The sequence below is a fragment of the Tachyglossus aculeatus genome, chromosome 5, assembly GCF_015852505.1.
Source record: "Tachyglossus aculeatus isolate mTacAcu1 chromosome 5, mTacAcu1.pri, whole genome shotgun sequence".
Taxonomy (NCBI): Eukaryota; Metazoa; Chordata; class Mammalia; order Monotremata; family Tachyglossidae; genus Tachyglossus; species Tachyglossus aculeatus.
In genome coordinates, this window is record NC_052070.1 from 90,111,855 (window position 1) to 90,129,535 (window position 17,681).

The following is a 17,681-nucleotide window of genomic DNA, read 5'->3' on the forward strand; positions in this document are numbered from 1 at the left end:
ACAAGGAACTTACAATCTAGAGGGGGAGACAGACATTTAATATAAATAAATTATGGATATGTACATAGTGCTCTGGGGGCTGAGAGTGGGGTAAATAGGGGGTACAAATCCAAGTGAAAGAGGATGCAGAAGGGTAAGGGAATTGAGGAAATGAGCTTAGTCAGGGAGGACATATGATTTTAGTAAGATTTGAAGGTAGGGAAAGTGATGTTCTGTTTGGCTATAAAGGGAGGAGGAAGTTCCAGACAGAGGCGCAAGAGATGGGTGAGAGGTCAGCAATGAGAAAGAGACAAAAATGAGGTACAGTGATTGGTTAGAGTTAGAGAATGAAGTCAGCACTCACTGTTGTAGCTGGAAATCAGTGTGAAGGCGGTGGTAGGAGGAGGCAAGGGTGATTACTCTAAGAGCCAATATAAGGAGTTTTTCTGCTGATTCAGAGGTGGCTGGCAACCGCTGGAGGTTCTGAGGAGTGGGAAAATATGGGCTGAATGTTTGGTTCTAGAAAAATGATCCGGGGAGCAGAGTGAAATGGGAAGACTCAGGGAGGTGTGAGTGAGGAGGCCGATGCAGTAATGAAGGTGGGGTAGGCTAGGTGCTTGGATCAGTGTGGGTAGCAGTTTGGGATGGAAAGAAAAGGGAAAATTTTAGCAATGATGTGAAGGTAGAACTGACAGGTTGTGGTGAACATGTGGTTTGAATGAAAAGGATTTCTCAAGGTTAATGCCTTGTGAGAGAGGGAGGATGGTGGTGCTATCTACACTGAAGGGAAAGTCTGCAGGAGGGAAGGATAGGGAGATGAGAAATTCTGTTTTGGACATGTCAAGTGTCAGTTGTCGGTGGGACATCCAAGTAGAGGTGATCTAGAGTCAGGATGAAACCCGAGACTGTAGAGAAGGAGAAAGATCCGAGATGGAGATGGAAATTTAGGATTCATCTACATAGAGATGGTAGTTGAAGTCATGGGAGCGAATGAGTTTTCCAAGGGAGTGGGTGTAGATAGAGAATAGAAGCGAACCCAGAACTGAGAGACTGATGGCGAGGTGTTAGGAATCTGACAAAGAGATTGAGAATGAGCATCCAGATAGATAGGAGGAAAGAACCAAAAGAGGACAGTGTCAGTGAAGCCAAGGTTGGGTAATGTTTCCAGGAGAAAGGTGTGGTTGACTGTGTTTGTGGTTGACAGTGTTGAAGGCAGCTGAGAAGTTGAGGAGGATTAGAATGGAGTAGAAACCTTTGGATTTGGCAAGAAGGAGATCATTGGTGACCTCTGAGATGCAATTTCAGTGGAGTGAATGGAGCGGAAGCCAGACTGAAGGAGCTCAAGGAGATAATTGATGGTGAGGAAGTGAAGGCAGCAGGTGTAATAATAATAGTAATAATGTTGGTAATTGTTAAGCGCTTACTATGTGCCAAGCACTGTTCTAAACGCACTGGGGTAGAGTACAAGGTAATCAGGGTTGTCCCATGTAGGGGTTCACATCTTCAATCTCCATTTTACAGATGAGGGTAACTAAGGGCACAGAGGAAGTTTAAGTGACATGCCCAAGGTCACACAACTGACAAGTAGCAGAGTCGGAATTAAAACTCACGACCTCTGACTCCCAAGCCTGTGCTCTTTCCACTAAGCCACACTGCTTCTCAATTGTAGATAACTCGTTCAAGGAGTTTGAAGAGAAGTGGTATGAGGGAGATGGGGTGATAATTAGAGAGAGTTGTGGCAACAAGGGAAGGGTTTTTTTTAGAAATAGCATGTTTGTAAGCAGTGAATAAGCCACTGGGGAATGAAAAGTTGAAGACGGACATTAGGGAGGGAGGAAGAGAGGGGACAAGTATTTTGATGAGGTGTGATGGGATGGGGTTGAAAGTGCAGGTGGAGGGGCCGGATTTTGAGATGAGGTGGGAGATCTCTTCTTGAGATCCTGCTGGGAAAGGAGGAAGAATCAAAGTAGGGGCAAAGGAGGGAAGGACTGGAGAGGAGCAGGAGAGATTTTAGAGAGATCACGCTTGATGGTTTCACATTTCTTAATAAAGTACTTGACTAGGATGGTAAGGGCAAGAGGTGCGGGTGGGTGGGGATCTCGGGATTTGAGGAGAGAATTAAATGTCTGAAACAGTGGGCTAGGGAAATGGACATACACGTCAATAAGGATGGAGAAATAATGTCAGGCGGAGGAAAGGACAGAGTTAAAGCTAGCAAGGATGAAGTTGATGGACAAGGTCTCCTTGATATCTGGATTTCTGCCAGCAGTGCTCCACATCTAGTACAAAGGAAGTATGCCGTGGAGGTAATCCAAGCCTGTGGGTTAGCAGTAGAAGATCACTGAAGGGCTAGAATGAGTGAGTTGAGTTCAGTAGAGAGGGTAGTGTTAAGGGCATCAATTTGTGCTTCAAGGGTAGGTTGCTTGGGAATGGAGATTAAATGGGGCTTGAAGACTTGAGACAATCGAACTCCCCTAAGCACTTTGTACAATGCTTTGCATACAGTAACTGCTCAATAAATATGATTGATAGTGAAAGACTGTCTTAGGACTTGCAAAGAACTCTTCCAGGGCTATTAGAGATAATAGGCGTTTCATATGATTTTGACCTTTGCATTGGCTGCCTTTGACCATGTTTTCAGTTTGGATGTTTTTGGCCCCAGTAGTAAGAATGGATACCCAGGGCTCTTGGCAGATAAGGAACACGGGGTGCTAACTTGGAGGCCAGAGAAAGGAATAGGAGAACCCATCTTGGTCTCATGAAGGCTATTCATTCCTTTTTTGAATCTGATTTGTATCATGTATAGATTTATCTTAATTAGGCCCTATAGGCCAAATCAATCTCAAGTGAACTGCAAGTAATGCTTTTTTTCTCCCATTTTTTTTCCATTTTATAGAGGAGGAAAGGCTTTTTTTGCCTCTTGTCCAACATGAGTTGGATTTCTTCCAAGTTGGATTAATCTAATTGCTTTGTATTGCTAGAGTCATGGAGGTTCAGGGTATTCAGTTGTTCAGGTGGGATAGTCTTGCTGATAATGCTACAGAATGGTTATACTATCAGAATGACAGTTTTGTATTGACCCAAACTGTTATTAAACTAATAATAATAATAATAATAATAGCATTTATTAAGCACTTACTATGTGCAAAGCACTGTTCTAAGTGCCGGGGAGGTTACAAGGTGATCAGGTTTTCCCACAAGGGGCTCACAGTCTTAATCCTCATTTTACAGATGAGGTAACTGAGGCACAGAGAAGTTAAGTAACTTGACCAAAGTCACAGAGCTGACAAGTGGTGGAGCCGGAATTTGAATCCATGACCTCTGACTCCAAAGCCCGTGCTCTTTCCACTGAGCCACGCTGTTTCTCCAACTAAACGTTAGGTATATTAATTGGTGGATGGCAGTCTTGGGAAACATTTTAATATTCCTAAAATGGTTAAGAGAAGCTGATTGCCATCCAAGTTCCAACTTATCAGCACAGTTTAAAGTGCAGTTTTCCAGAGAAAATTGGTAGTCTATCATGACCTCCTACTATGCCTCTAGTACTGGCATCTAAAGGTGTGACCTAAGGCATCATCCACTTCCAGAGCCCCCTGTCCTTGGACATTCCACCCACTGGCCTGGTGCTACTGGGAATTACCCAGCTTTCTGATAAAGAACAGCATGCATGAATATGAGAAGGCTGGACAGACAGTGTTTTTATCCAGGCTATTAGGAGGACTAATTCTCTGGAGAAGACACTAATGCTAGGAAAAGTCCAGGGAAGAGGCAGACCAGCAGCTAGATGGATGAGAACAATGAGAATGGAAATAACCATTAGAAAGGTTGTGGATTATGGCAGAGGACAGGATGTTCTGGAGAAAGTATATCCATGGAGTCACTATGAATCAGAAACCACTCAACGGCACTTAATAATAATAATAATTAAATGCTTTGTCTTTTGCAGGTATTTAAGTATTTATGAGAAGATAGAGTATATTCTAGGGGTATATGGTACATCAGGTTTGGGTGCTGTGCACTGAGGAATGAATTCACTCTATAGATCGGAGGCAAAATCTTATTGGGATTAAGGAAATGCCTTATGTGATTTAGGAATATTCTGTGCATTTTTAACATTTAAAGTCACAAAACAGGGTTAGAAATGCCCGAGTTTTGGGTGCCAAAGTGCTTGGTGATTAAGGAAGTGGCTTTGATAAGACCTTGAGAAAGTATCTTTCTTGGGAAGTAAATGTTTAGATTGTAACAGTGTCTCAGGATGCAAACTCAGGTCAGGGATCATCCTGTCCAAAAGAGACTCAGTCTTCCATAGCCTTGACATGATTTATGGCAAAAAAAAATACTTCCAAGAAGTGATTTACAGTGCCGTTCTCTCCACATCCCATCCCCTTCCCTTTGTTCCTCCCTCCTTCATTCCTTTGATGTTACAGTACTGCTGTTCTCCAGGCACACTGAAGTACTTGCAGTTCATTAACTACATGAACTGTTACTCTATTTATTTATTATTTATTACTCTTTTATTTATTACTCTATTTTATTACTCTATTTATGTTTACTTGTACATATCTATCTATTTATTTTATTTGTTAGTATGTTTGGTTTTTGTTCTCTGTCTCCCCCTTTTAGACTGTGAGGCCCACTGTTGTGGTAGGGTCTGTCTCCTATATGTTGCCAACTTGGTACTTCCCAAGCGCTTAGTACAGTGCTCTGCACCAGTAAGCGCTCAATAAATACGATTGATTGATTGATTGATTGATTGATTACATGGGGGTAACATTATGGACAACCTCCATGTTAAGAAAACCTCACATTATGGTACACATGCTTTGACCATTGCTGTGCACATGCTCAGGACTATTCCAACTTTTCATTCATTCATTCAATTCATTCAATTGTATTGAGTGCTTACTGTGGTGTAGGAGCACTGTACTAAGCACTTGGGAAAGTACAGTGCAACAATAAACAGTGACAAACCGCTGCCCACAGTGAGCTCACGGTCCTCAGGTGCGGGGGAGAGAGACATCAGTACAAATAAATGGACATCAATGCAATAAATAAATTTACAGATGTATGCATTAGTGCTATGGGGGCTGCAGGGCAGAGGGTTTAGTAAAAAGGAGCAAGTCAAGGTGACACAGAAGCAAGTGGGAGATGAGGAAAAGTGGAATTTAATAATAATAACAATAATTTTGGTATTTGTTAAGCACTTACTATGTGCCAAGCACTGTTCTAAGCACTGGGGGAGATACAAGGTAATCAGGTTGTCCCACATGGGGTTCACAGTCTTAATCCCCATTTTCCAGATGAGGTAACTGAGGCCCAGAGAAGTGAAGTGACTTGCCCAAAGTCACACAGCGATAAGTGGTGTAGCGGGGATTAGAACCCATGACCTCTGACTCCCAAGCCCACGTTCTTTCCACTGAGCCACGCTACTTCTCGCTGGTTTATTCTAGCCAGATCGATTTGTACTGTTGGAAGAACATTACTTAATTCCGTGTCAGGGTTTTTTCGAAAGCTTGTAGGGAAAACCATGTCTAGGAATAATTGAGTGTATTACACTTCTCTCCCCCTGCTGGTCACTAGATATAGTATAGCCAACTAGTTATTGCAAAGCAAATGCCATTCCTTAACTCATAAGGTACTAAATTCCCAGTTTCGAGTACTAATGCAGTCATTCCAGAGATACAATTATTGAACTCTTCATTTCAGCACTATCTTGAAATTATCAGGTTACGTTATTCTTACATTTAATCTACTCCAGTGCCTAGTACAGTGTTGGAATTACATTAAGCGCTTAACAAATTCCACATTTTAAAATTATTAGTAGGATTTACTGATGTGTATATCTTAAAATCATATATTTTTTCAAGGTGGCCACTGTGATTTGATTCTTCTCAATCCTAAGGTCATACACAATTTTGATCTCTTGGTAGTGACCACTTCTAATAACAATTCCTTCTTGGATTATGCTCACTGATAGTGGTCTCCTATTCCCTTGGGATTCCTCCCCCTGCCCCACCGGGAACTCCGTTCATTCATTCATTCATTCATTCAATCGTATTTATTGAGCGCTTACTGTGTGCAGAACACTGTACTAAGCGCTTGGGAAGTACAAGTCGGCAACATATAGAGATGGTCCCTACCCAACAATGGGATCACAGTCTAGAAGGGGGAGACAGACAACAGAACAACACATGTAGACAGGTAAGAGCAGAGGGGAATAGGGCAAACCTTGGAAGCACTAAGCACACTATTAGCTTCCCCTGCCTCCCTGGAAACATTGCACTCATCATGCTCTCCCAAGCACTTATTACGGGACTCTTCACAAGGTAAGTGCTTAATAAATACCACTGATTGATTGATCAGATAATCTTAGGGGAAGCAGTGTGACCTAGTGGTTGGAGCACAGGCCTGGGAGCCACAAGGACCTGTGTTCTAATCCTGGCTCCTCCACTTGTCTGCTGTGTGACTTTGGGCAAGTCACTTCACTTCTCTGTGCCTCAGTTGCCTTATCTGTAAAATGGGGATTAAGACTTTGAGCCCCATGTGAGACCTGGACTTTGTCCAACCTGATTACTTTGTATCTCCCCCAGCATTTAGAACAGTGCCTGGCACATAGTAAACGCTTAACAAATATCATAAAAAATAGAAAATTAAATTAAAAATAAAAAACCTGGACAATTTGTCCTCCAAACACAGTCTCAGTACATTTGTTTTTTTCCCTTCAAATAGGTAGCACATGGTTTTTTTTTTTGCAGATTCTGAGCATGAAGTGAATAGCTCCCAAGAGAATTGAATGCCATCAATCAATCAATGGTATTTATTGAGCACTTACTATGTACAGAGCACTGTACTAAGTGCTTGAGAGCATACAATCCAGTAGGGGTGGTAGACTCAATCCCTGAGAATAGATTTGTATTCATAAAGACTGTGAGTGTGGGAGTGTGAGAAGTTTGCAGTTATACCAATTTATTATTGGTGTCTAGTACATAGTATATTTAAGGTAATCAGTGGAAAAGAAAGTTTGTTTTTTTTTCCTTTTTCAGCAAAGTCTTTCAGAATAGAGATTTTGTTTCAGAAGTATCTATGGATCTATACTGCAAAGTATGGGGCTGCTGCATTACCCCAAAGCTGAGGAAACCACCAATTCACAGGGCCCCATATGATGTCAAGCACAATAGGAGTTCATTCAAAGCTATAGACATCTGTGAGGACTCTGTTACTTGCCATAACTTCCAGATTTGTCTTTAATTAGATGCAGTTAGTATGTTTTTGAGCTTAGCAGCCTGCTTGAGCAATGCAGCCTCATTTATCACTTGTTAATTTTCAGTGAATGGATAGGTTTTGAACCAATAACTTGGAATCCTTGAGTTTGGACAGTTCTTCAGAATGAAACTGTGAGCCCGTTGTTGGGTAGGGACCGTCTCTATGTGTTGCCAACTTGTACTTCCCAAGCGCTTAGTACAGTGCTCTGCACACAGTAAGCGCTCAATAAATACAATCGAATGAATGAATGAATGAAATTATCCTAACTAAAGAAATCATTGGAATCTTACTAAACCCTAAACTGAGAATATTTAGGAGCCGTCAACAGGTGATTTTTTATGGTATTTGTTAATCATGTACTATGTGGCAGGCACTGTTCTAAATGCTGGGGAGATCTGTGTCACCCTGATTTGCACCCTTTGTTCTTCCCCACTCCCAGCCCTACAGCACTTACATATGTATATGTAATTTATTTATATTAATGTCCGTCTCGCCCTCTATAGACTGTAAGCTCATTCTCAGCAGGGAATGTGTCTGTTTATTGTTGTATTGTACTCTTCCAAGTGCTTACAGTGCTCTGCACACAGTAAGCTCTCAATAAATACAAATTGAACAGATGAATGAAGGTCAGACACAGTCCATGTCCCACATGAGGCTCACAGTCTTAATCCCCATTTTACAGTTGAGGTAACTGAGGCACAGAGAAATGAGTGACTTGCCCAAGGTCACACAGCAGACAAGTGGCACAGCTGGGATTAAAACCCAGATCCTTCTGACCCCCAGGCCCGTGCTCTCTCTGATGTTCATTCATTCATTCATTTATTCAATTGTATTTATTGAGCACTTATTGTGTTCAGAGCACTGAACTAAGCACTTGGGAAGTACAAGCTGGCAACATATAGAGATGGTCCCTACCCAACAACGGGCTCACAGTCTCTCATTTACTTGTAAGGTCAGTGTGCTAATTTCTTAGAGCAGTCCAGTTGGTGCCTACCTGCTTGTAGGCCCCTGAAAGTTATGCATCCAGATTTGTGCCTTGTTGGTCCGATACAATAATTCTTTAGTAATAATAGTATTCACTAAGTGCTTACTGATGCTTACTGTGTGTATGGAGCACCATGCTAAGAATACACAGGTGGGAAAAAAACACGACCATGTCCCTAGAGAGCTCACAATCAATTCTTTATTTTAACTATCCAAGCTTGGCTTCACTGACACGGTCATCTCTTGGTTCTTCTCATATTAGCACTTAGAACAGTGCTTGGTGCATAGTAAGCACTTAACAAATACTATCATTATTATTATTATTTCTCCGATTGCTCCTTCTCAGCCCTTAACCTTGGCTTTATCCTCAACTCATCTCTCTAATACAACCCACATATTCAGTTTGTATGCAAATCCTGTTAACTTTACCTTCACATTATAGCTAATCTGCTGTTTCTTCTCCATCCAAACTGCTACTATATTGATCCAAACACTTATCATATACCATGACTACTGTGTCATCCTCTTTGCTGACCTCCCTGTTTCCTGTCTCTCCTAATTTTAATACTTACTTTACCCTGCTGCCCAGATCATTTTTCTAAAAGCAGTTATCAGCCCACTTCTCCCCACTCCTCAAGAACTTCCAGTCATTGCCTATCCACCTCCACATCTAATGCAAACTCCTTATCATTGGCTTTAAAGTATTTGATCAGCTTTCCCCCCCCACCTTACCTCCCTGATTTTGTACGGCAGTACCAGGGGGGACTGCATACTTTGCTCCTCTAGTGTTAAGCTAATTACTGTACCTCAGTATCATCTATATCACTGTCAACTCTATGCTCACATTATCCCTCTTGCTTGGAACTCCTTCCCCCTTCTTATATGACAGAACACCATTCCCTCAACCTTAAAAGGCTTATTAAAATTACATCTCCTCCAAGAAGCCTTCCCCCACTAAGCCTTTATTTCCCCCACTAAATCCTCATTTCCCCCTACTCCCTTTACCTTCTGTGTCATCTGTGCACTTGGTATTGTACCCCTTAAACATTTGATATTCACCCAACCCCTAGCCCCACAGAACTTATGTACATATGTGTAATATAATAATTGTGGTATTTGCAAAGTTTTACTATGGCCCAAGCACTGTAATAATAATAATAAAAATTATGGTATTTGTTAAGCACTGTTCTAAGCACTGGGGTGAATACAAGGTAATCAGATTGTCCCATGTGGGGCTCACAGTCTCAATCCTCATTTTACAGATGAGGTAACTGAGGCACAGAGAAGGGAAGTGATTTGCCCGGGGTCACAACAGATAAGTGGAGGAGCCACATTTAAAACTCATGGCCTTCTGACTTCCAAGCTCAAGCTCTATCCGCTATGCCATGCTGTTTCTACAAGGTGGAAGAAAATTCTGTATCTTACTGTTGATTTCCCCCTCTAGAGTATAAGCTCCTTGTGGGAAGGGAACATGTCTACCAACTCTGGTGAATTGTGCCCTCCCAGGTTGTTAGTCCAGTGCTCAGCAAACAGTTAAGGACTCAATAAATACCACTGAAATTCATTTTAATAAGTAATCTTATGGAGTTGACATTTTATTTTGGTTCTTAAAAAGAGGAGGAAAACAATTCATTCTTAAATTTGAGCCTGAGCATTTGTCCAAATCTGTAATTTTGAATCAGTCAATGGTATTTATTGAGGGCTTACTCTGCACAGAACACTGTTACTAAGCACATGGGAGGCTACAATACAACAAAATTAACAGACTTGTTCCCTGTCCATAGAGCCCACATCTTCCCTGTCCATGCAGCCCACATCAAACCCAGTAACTTGCCTATAGGTTTAGATGTTTCTGACATAACCTAAGGCTCTGGAAGATAACTGCAACACAGATGCTGTGCTCTTCTAACTTCCTTTCTTGACCACTGGCAAGGGTTTGAGTATTCTCACTAAGGACCTTTTCTAGTTGTCCTGGAGGCCAGGTTTGGCACTGAGAGGTTGAACCAGTCACAGTCTGTGTCAGCAACGTACCACATGTTGTTGCCTTGCTTCTTTCTAATGCATAAAAGATTTCTTCTATGTAAACTTTCCCAAGAGCTTGATATAGTGCTCTGCCCACAGTAAACACTCAATAAATACCATTGATTAATTAACACACACTCTCTTTCTCCTCTCTTCACACTGATAGACATAGCTGCCAGTTAAAATTACTTATTCTGGACTACCAGAGTTAAATCTCGAAATTGAGGGTAGGGGGGAATTTCATTACAATTTTTTCCTAAATAATTTTAGGCTTAACAACATTCCAGACATAAATTAAAACTGGCAACAGGCAGATTACAATGCTTTAATCCCAAATTCAGTTCATTTGCATTTCCTGTTTATCTGAAACTTGCAAATTTATATTCTGTCCCCAGGACATTGTGTTAACATCCCAATTTTTAAATCTTTGACCTGTCACATATATCCATTACATATACTTATTCCATACTTATATTTTGATATATTGTATGTGCCAATGTTTTCACATATTGTAAGAATATAGCTATAGGACCATGGAGCTGGAAGACCTGTGGGATTCATATTGTTGAAGATTAATCCAAAATGGAGCATTATTTACTGACCTCTCAGACTTTTCTGGAGGGGATTCTACATCTAAGTAGCTTGTCTCTCTAGAGAAGCAACATGACAGTAGAAAAATCATGGCCCGGGAGTTAGGAGACTTGGATTCTCATCCTGGCTCCTCCACTTTCCTGCTGTATCACTTGGGCAGGTCACTTAACTTCTCAGGGCCTCTGGTTCTTATCTGTAAAATGAGGATTAAATACCTGCTCTCCCTCTTGTTTAGACTATGTACCCCATGTGGGACAGGATTTTGTCTAATCTGATTATTTTGTATCTACCCCAGCACCCCACCCCACCAGTGCAATACTTAGTACATAGTAAGGGCTTAACAAATACCTCAGTCATTATTACTTCATCACTTAATACCCTTCTACCTGGTTCTTTATTCCTCCCCCCCGCCATATTGCTCCTGTTGCAACAGTACTTTTCCACTTCTCCTGTTCTCACAGAGAAGGAGCACAGCTAGTAGCTTCCTTACTTAAGATGATTCATAAACTTTCAGACTCTTTACATGTATTCATGACTATACTCATGTTCCTAAAAAAACACAGATCATCATCAATTGATACTAATGCTCAAATCAGTAGCTCCTCTTAATTCCAATAGTCTGAGCTGATTAACTTGTATCTACCCTATGCATAGCACAGTGTTTGGCATCTAGTAAATGCTTAATACAGACCATAATTATTAATATTATCACATACTTTCTAGGTTATCTACCTTGGTGGATTCTGTCCTCAGATTCTGAACCAACTGTAATTTGGGTAGGGTATAAGAACTAGAGAGGCTGCATATAAGAAAGAGAATGATGGGTATAACACCATATAAACATTTTGGAATTTTTTAAGGTGAGTTCTTAAAAAAAAGTTGAAAGCCTACTAACAATGTTCTTAGCAAATATTAGCGGAGGGGTAAGAGTGGAGTCATGGACATTTTATCTCCTCAAAAGACCTTATGCAAAAAGCCAGGATTTAGGGTGAGCAGAGAGCATACACTGGGCAATGCGTCTATTTCCAAGAGCCATACTGCCAACGCAAAATAGTAACATTTTTCTGGCAGCTGTGAACAAACAAAAGTGATGTGCAATATCCTGTGAAGGAGTGGCTTCTGGCACAAAGGAATATCTCTGGAATATATCTAGCGTGGTTGCTTCCTTTAGTTATTCTTCAGGTGAGTATCGCTTGACTGACTGTTGCATGTGAGAAAGGATTATTTTATGTATGGAAGTAGAAAGTTTTGACCCTGCCTAAGATACAGATTTTCCTAAAATTTACTTGTTCTCTAAATTACTGAAGCTACTTGGTTGAAAAAAAAAGACAAATTTGCTGCAGTAGTCATTCTTATCAGATGTCTTGGTTATTTAATAGGAGTCATAATTTACCACCCTCCTGAATTCATGAAGTTCGTTACCAAGTTAACAGTTTCTTTGAAAATAATCACCTCTGAAATAGACAACCTCTAACCTTAGGTAACTGTTACGTGCCTTGAGGTACAATAAATTTTGGAACAAAGACATAGAGGCCAACCTGCTTTTGGGGGAAGAAAGGCAGAGCCTCTTACATATTAGATTTCATCTGAAAAATGTTTCTGTTAAGTGGTAGCATTGTTTCACCAGGAAAATCAGAATTATGTTTTTATATAAATGTGTTATTTGCTAAATTCATATTCACATGGAAACTTGTTTAAATAAATAGAATAAAAATGGAAACAAAACAAAAACAAACTTCACAAGGCAAGTGCAAAGAACTGGTATATCACTGTGTAAGCCCTGGTACATGGAGGTTTTAGAAGACAGAACCCTATGAGTATCTTATCTTATATAAAAAGCTTTAGAACATGATTTAAAATGAATATAGTTTGTTCAGTATATTTATTGTCAAATCGTAGGAACCCAAGATACCGTTTAGTTCAGCTCCCTGACTCCTTTTCAGTAAATACACAAGCATCACACATATTCAATTTATCAATAAATCCTGTCAATCAATCAATCAATCTATCTATCAGTTGTATTTATTGAGCGCTTACTGTGTGCAGAGCACTGTACTAAGCGCTTGGGAAGTACAAGTTGGCAACATATAGAGGACAGTTCCCTACCCAACAGTGGGCTCACAATTATAGAAGGGGAGACAGAGAACAAAACCAAACATATTAACAAAATAAAATAAATAGAATAGATATGTAAAAGTAAAATAAATAAATAGAGTAATAAATATGTACAAACAAATATACATATATACAGGTGCTGTGGGGAAGGGAAAGAGGTAAGACGGGGGTAGAGAGGGGGACGAGAGGGATTGGAAGGAAGGGGATCAGTCTGGGAAGGCCTCCTGGAGGAGGTGAGCTCTCAGTAGGGCTTTGAAGGGAGGAAGAGAGCTAGCTTGGCGGGTAGGCAGAGGGTGAGCATTCCAGGCCAGGGCCATGACATGGGCCGGGGGTCAATGGCGGGACAGGCGAGAACGAGGCACGGTGAGGTGATTAGCGGCAGAGGAGTGGAGGGTGCGGGCTGGGTTGTAGAAGGAGAGAAGGGAGGTGAGGTAGGAGGGGGCAAGGTGATGGAGAGCCTTGAAGCTGAGGGTGAGGAGTTTCTGCCTGATGCGCAGATTGATTGGTAGCCACTGAAGATTTTTGAGGAGGGGAGTAGCATATCCAGAGCATTTCTGGACAAAGACAATCCGGGCAGCAGCATGAAGTATGGATTGAAGTGGGGAGAGACACGAGGATGGGAGATAAGAGAGAAGGCTGATGCAGTAGTCCAGACGGGGATAGGATGAGAGCTTGAACGAGCAGGGTAGCGGTTTGGATGGAGAGGAAAGCGCGGATCTTGGCAATGTTGCGGAGCTGAGACCGGCAGGTTTTGGTGATGGCTTGGATGTGAGGGGTGAACGAGAGAGCGGAGTTGAGGATGACACCAAGGTTGTGGGCTTGTGAGACGGGAAGGATGGTAGTGCCGTCAACAGTGATGGGAAAGTCAGGGAGAGGGCAGAGTTTGGGAGAGAAGACAAGGAGTTCAGTCTTGGACATGTTGAGTTTTAGGTGGCAGGCAGGCATCCAGATGGAGATGTCCTGAAGGCAGGAGGAGATGCGAGCCTGGAGGGAGGGGGAGAGAGCAGGGGCAGAGATGTAGATCTGGGTGTCATCAGCGTAAAGGTGATAGTTGAAGCCGTGGGAGCGAATGAGGTCACCAAGGGAGTGTGTGTAGACCGAGAACAGAAGGGGACCAAGCACTGAACGTTGGGGAACCCCCACAGTAAGAGGATGGGAGGGGGAGGAGGAGCCTGCAAAGGAGACAGAATGAACGACCGGAGAGATAAGAGGAGAACCAGGAGAGGACGGAGTCTGTGAAGCCAAGGTCAGATAGCATGTTGAGAAGAAGGGGGTGGTCCACAGTGTCGAAGGCAGCTGAGAGGTTGAGGAGGATTAGGACAGAGTATGAGCCGTTGGATTTGGCAAGCAGGAGGTCATTGGTGACCTTTGAGAGGGCAGTTTCCGTGGAATGTAGGGGACGGAAGCCAGACTGGAGGGGGTCGAGGAGAGAGTTGTTGTTGAGGAATTCTAGGCAGCGCGTGTAGACAACTCGTTCAAGGAGTTTGGAAAGGAATGGTAGGAGGGATATGGGGAGATAACTAGAAGGTGAGGTGGGGTCAAGAGAGGGTTTTTTTTAGGATGGGAGACACATGGGCATGTTTGAAGGCAGAGGGGAAGGAACCAGTGGAGAGTGAGCGGTTGAAGATGGAAGTTAAGGAGGGGAGAAGGGATGGAGCGAGAGATTTCATGAGATGAGAGCGAATGGGGTCAGAAGCACAGGTGGCCGGAGTAGCACTTGAGAGGAGGGAGGAGAGCTCCTCTGAGGATACTGCTGGGAAAGATGGGAGAGTAGCAGAGAGTGTTGAGAGCCAGGGGGTTGGAGAAGGGGGGGAAGTGACTTTGGGGAGGTCACACTTGGCAGCAGCTGTCGAGGGAAGGGAGGGAGGGGGAAGGGTGCGAGGGGTGGGGAGGGTTTGGATTGGGATGAGTTGGCGGGGGCCTGGGCGGGGAGAGTGGGAAGAGGAGTGGCGATGGGAAAGGAGAACTGGGATGGGGTGGGGGCGGGGAGAAGTGGAGGGAGGGGGCCGGGAGGGAGGAGTGGAGGACTGGCGCTGGTACAGAGGGATCCTTGGTAGGGGGTGAGGGGGAGTGGTCTTGGTGGGGGAGAGGGAGGGAAAAAGTTGGGTGGGAGAGGGGAAGGGGAAGGTGAGGAATGGGAATGGCAGTTGGGAGCAAGGAAATTGAAAGTTCATGGTGGGGTCAACAGGGCCAGTGACAGTACAGCAGGAGGTTAACAATTGAGATGCAGAAGCAATAAAACAGTAGCAATGTTATAAGTAGGCGATGGCATCACAGGGTGCAGTTAAACAATCAATGTGCTATGGCAATAATAAAATTGGCAGATAATGATGTCACAGAGAGCAGATACAAACTATTATGTGCTGGAGTAGGGTGGGCCTGTTAAGGGGGGTCAGGGAGCAGAGATACCTGGGGAGAGGAGCGAACAGTCAACTAGCATGGGAGGGCTGAGGAGGTGCGAATGAGGTTGTCGTTAATGTAACATGGTGCTAACAAGGGCCTTTTTCCCGGGGTGGGGGGTGGGGGGAAGAGATTCAGTCAGGACCAGACTGGGAAGGGGGGGGGATGGGGGGCACTATAAGGAAGGTCGCTTAAGGTGGGGGGGGGAGCAGGGGGCGTCTATGGGGGGGCTCTGAGGAGGGGAGCCTTCCGGGAGCAGCGGGGGCCACGCGGTGTGATGGCGGGCAGGCAGGCCTCTCGGGAGCGGAGTCCCGGGCGTCTATGGCGGCGCTCTGAGGAGAGGATCCTTCCGGGAGCAGCAAGGCCGCGCACTGTCATGGCGGGCGGGCGGGCCTCTCGGGGACTCCCTAATTCTGCAGCCAAATTCTATCCATGATGCCTAGTGAACACGTATGTTCTGGGGCAGAATGGAATTTATTTCAACATATAATTAAGAGAATTAAGATGGGTCAAGGAAGTTGGTAATAAAGATCTTTTGTCCTTTTTGTTTTCCAGGATTTTACACTGCACACTGATTCTACCTCTGTATTATGTGGAGCCTTTCTTTTCATACATCTTCCTCAATTTACAGCTAATGCTCCTACAAGTCCTGCACCTCTACTGGGGATATTATATTCTGAAGATAATTAAAAAATTATTATTTGCAAAGGTAAGGAATCCTCCTCGGTTGTTCAATCAAGCAGTGGTATTTATTGAGTGCTTACTATGTGCAGAGCACTGTACTAAGTGCTTAGGAGAGGACAATACAACAGATTTAGCAGACTTGTTCCCTGCTCATAACAAGCTTACAGTCAAGAGTGGGGGACAGACATGAGTATATTTATTACAGAGTGCAACTTGGTAACTGAAGCTCCAAAGGACACAGCAGTGTACCTTTAGGAGCAGTAATGGATGGTAAACTTGTGCTTCAGAAGGGCAAAGCTATGTCTAGAGGCTTGAGGGCCAAGCTTTGAGAACTTCTCTGTGGAAAGTATTGAGACATTGTTAGGGGCGTGTTTCAGGACAGTTGAGATGTATTGAAGACATGTTTGAGGAAGGTTGAGATGGGGCCAGAAGCATTCAGAGACAGGCAGCAATGACCACAATAATGGCAGGATCCATGCCAAAATATGTTGTGATCTGGCCCCAAGCTCAAAAGGCTTTGGGAGCCCCCGTGATCATAAGGAACAGAAGACGAGCCACTTAACTTCTTTGAACCTCAGTTACCTCATCCGTAAAAATGGGTACTAAAGACTGTGAGCTCCATATGGGGACTTTGTCCAACCAGATAAACTTGTATCTACTCCAGCACTTAATACAGTGCTTGGCACATGGTAAGTGCTTAACAAATGGTATAAAAAAGGAATGTTCCCCTATATCAGGAATTCATTCTCTCAATCCCATGCTTCCTCTATATCCTCAGAATCATTCCTAGTTTGCTTTACAGATTGGGAATGTTGATTTTTGTGTAGACTTTCAGCAACTTTCTCATCTCCCTATGGGGAATGAAAGGAAAGGAAAAGTGGGAAAAGAAAGGAGAGGAAATAATAATGTTGAATATTCCCATTCTATATAAATGATGTAAAAATCAGTGGTTAAGCCTAGTCCAGAAGTGGGATCATGAAATTCCAAGCCACACTGTCCTCCCCCTGTGTCCAGTAGGTATGCCAGGGAGCTCCACCAGAGAAGTCCCTCTCTTGGGCACCATGCCCCAGGTCCCTGGAAGCAGGATTGGCTGGATGAGACCAGTTCGATCTCTCCCCTCACCAACCCCACCTATTTTCTAAATGGTGAAAGCAGGCTCTGGTTGGCTTTAATGCGGTAATGAAACCACCAAAGCTGGGAATATAATCAAAGACAGCTCAAGTGAGTCACCGACCAGTGCCAGTGCTAGCATATTCAGCTGGAATTGTTCAGTCACGTCTTGCTGAATTCAGTCAGAGAATCCACCCACAGGCACAGGGGAGCCCCTGCCCTGGATCTGCTCATTGGCAAAAACGAACACTCACAGAATGTTTACGCTGTCTTAGTGACTCATAATTGGAAAAGAAAGTGAAGTTTGGAATTTTAGAATTTTTTAGGGGGGAGTGGGAGGGAGACAGGTAGCACATTACCAACCAGCCCAGAGCAAATGCCACAGGTTACAATATTTGAAAATGTCATTGCTGTCTTTTAAAAGCTGTCTGGAGTTGAAAGCCTTGTATAATCATAAATGGTATGAAAGCGTTGGAGTGAGATTTATGTGTGGCCTTCAGCCTCAAGCAGAAACAGTGTGGCCTAGCGGAAAG

At 43.3% G+C, this 17,681-nt stretch overlaps 1 protein-coding gene across 1 annotated transcript in view; it reads left to right on the forward strand.

The window, feature by feature from the left end:
* CERS3 (ceramide synthase 3) overlaps positions 1-17,681 on the forward strand; it is an 88,778-nt gene that overhangs the window by 38,663 nt on the left and 32,434 nt on the right. Inside the window, exon 10 of the mRNA XM_038747148.1 lies at positions 15,910-16,063. Within this exon, the coding sequence (XP_038603076.1) occupies positions 15,910-16,063 (154 nt within the window). The remainder of the gene's footprint in view (positions 1-15,909; positions 16,064-17,681) is intronic.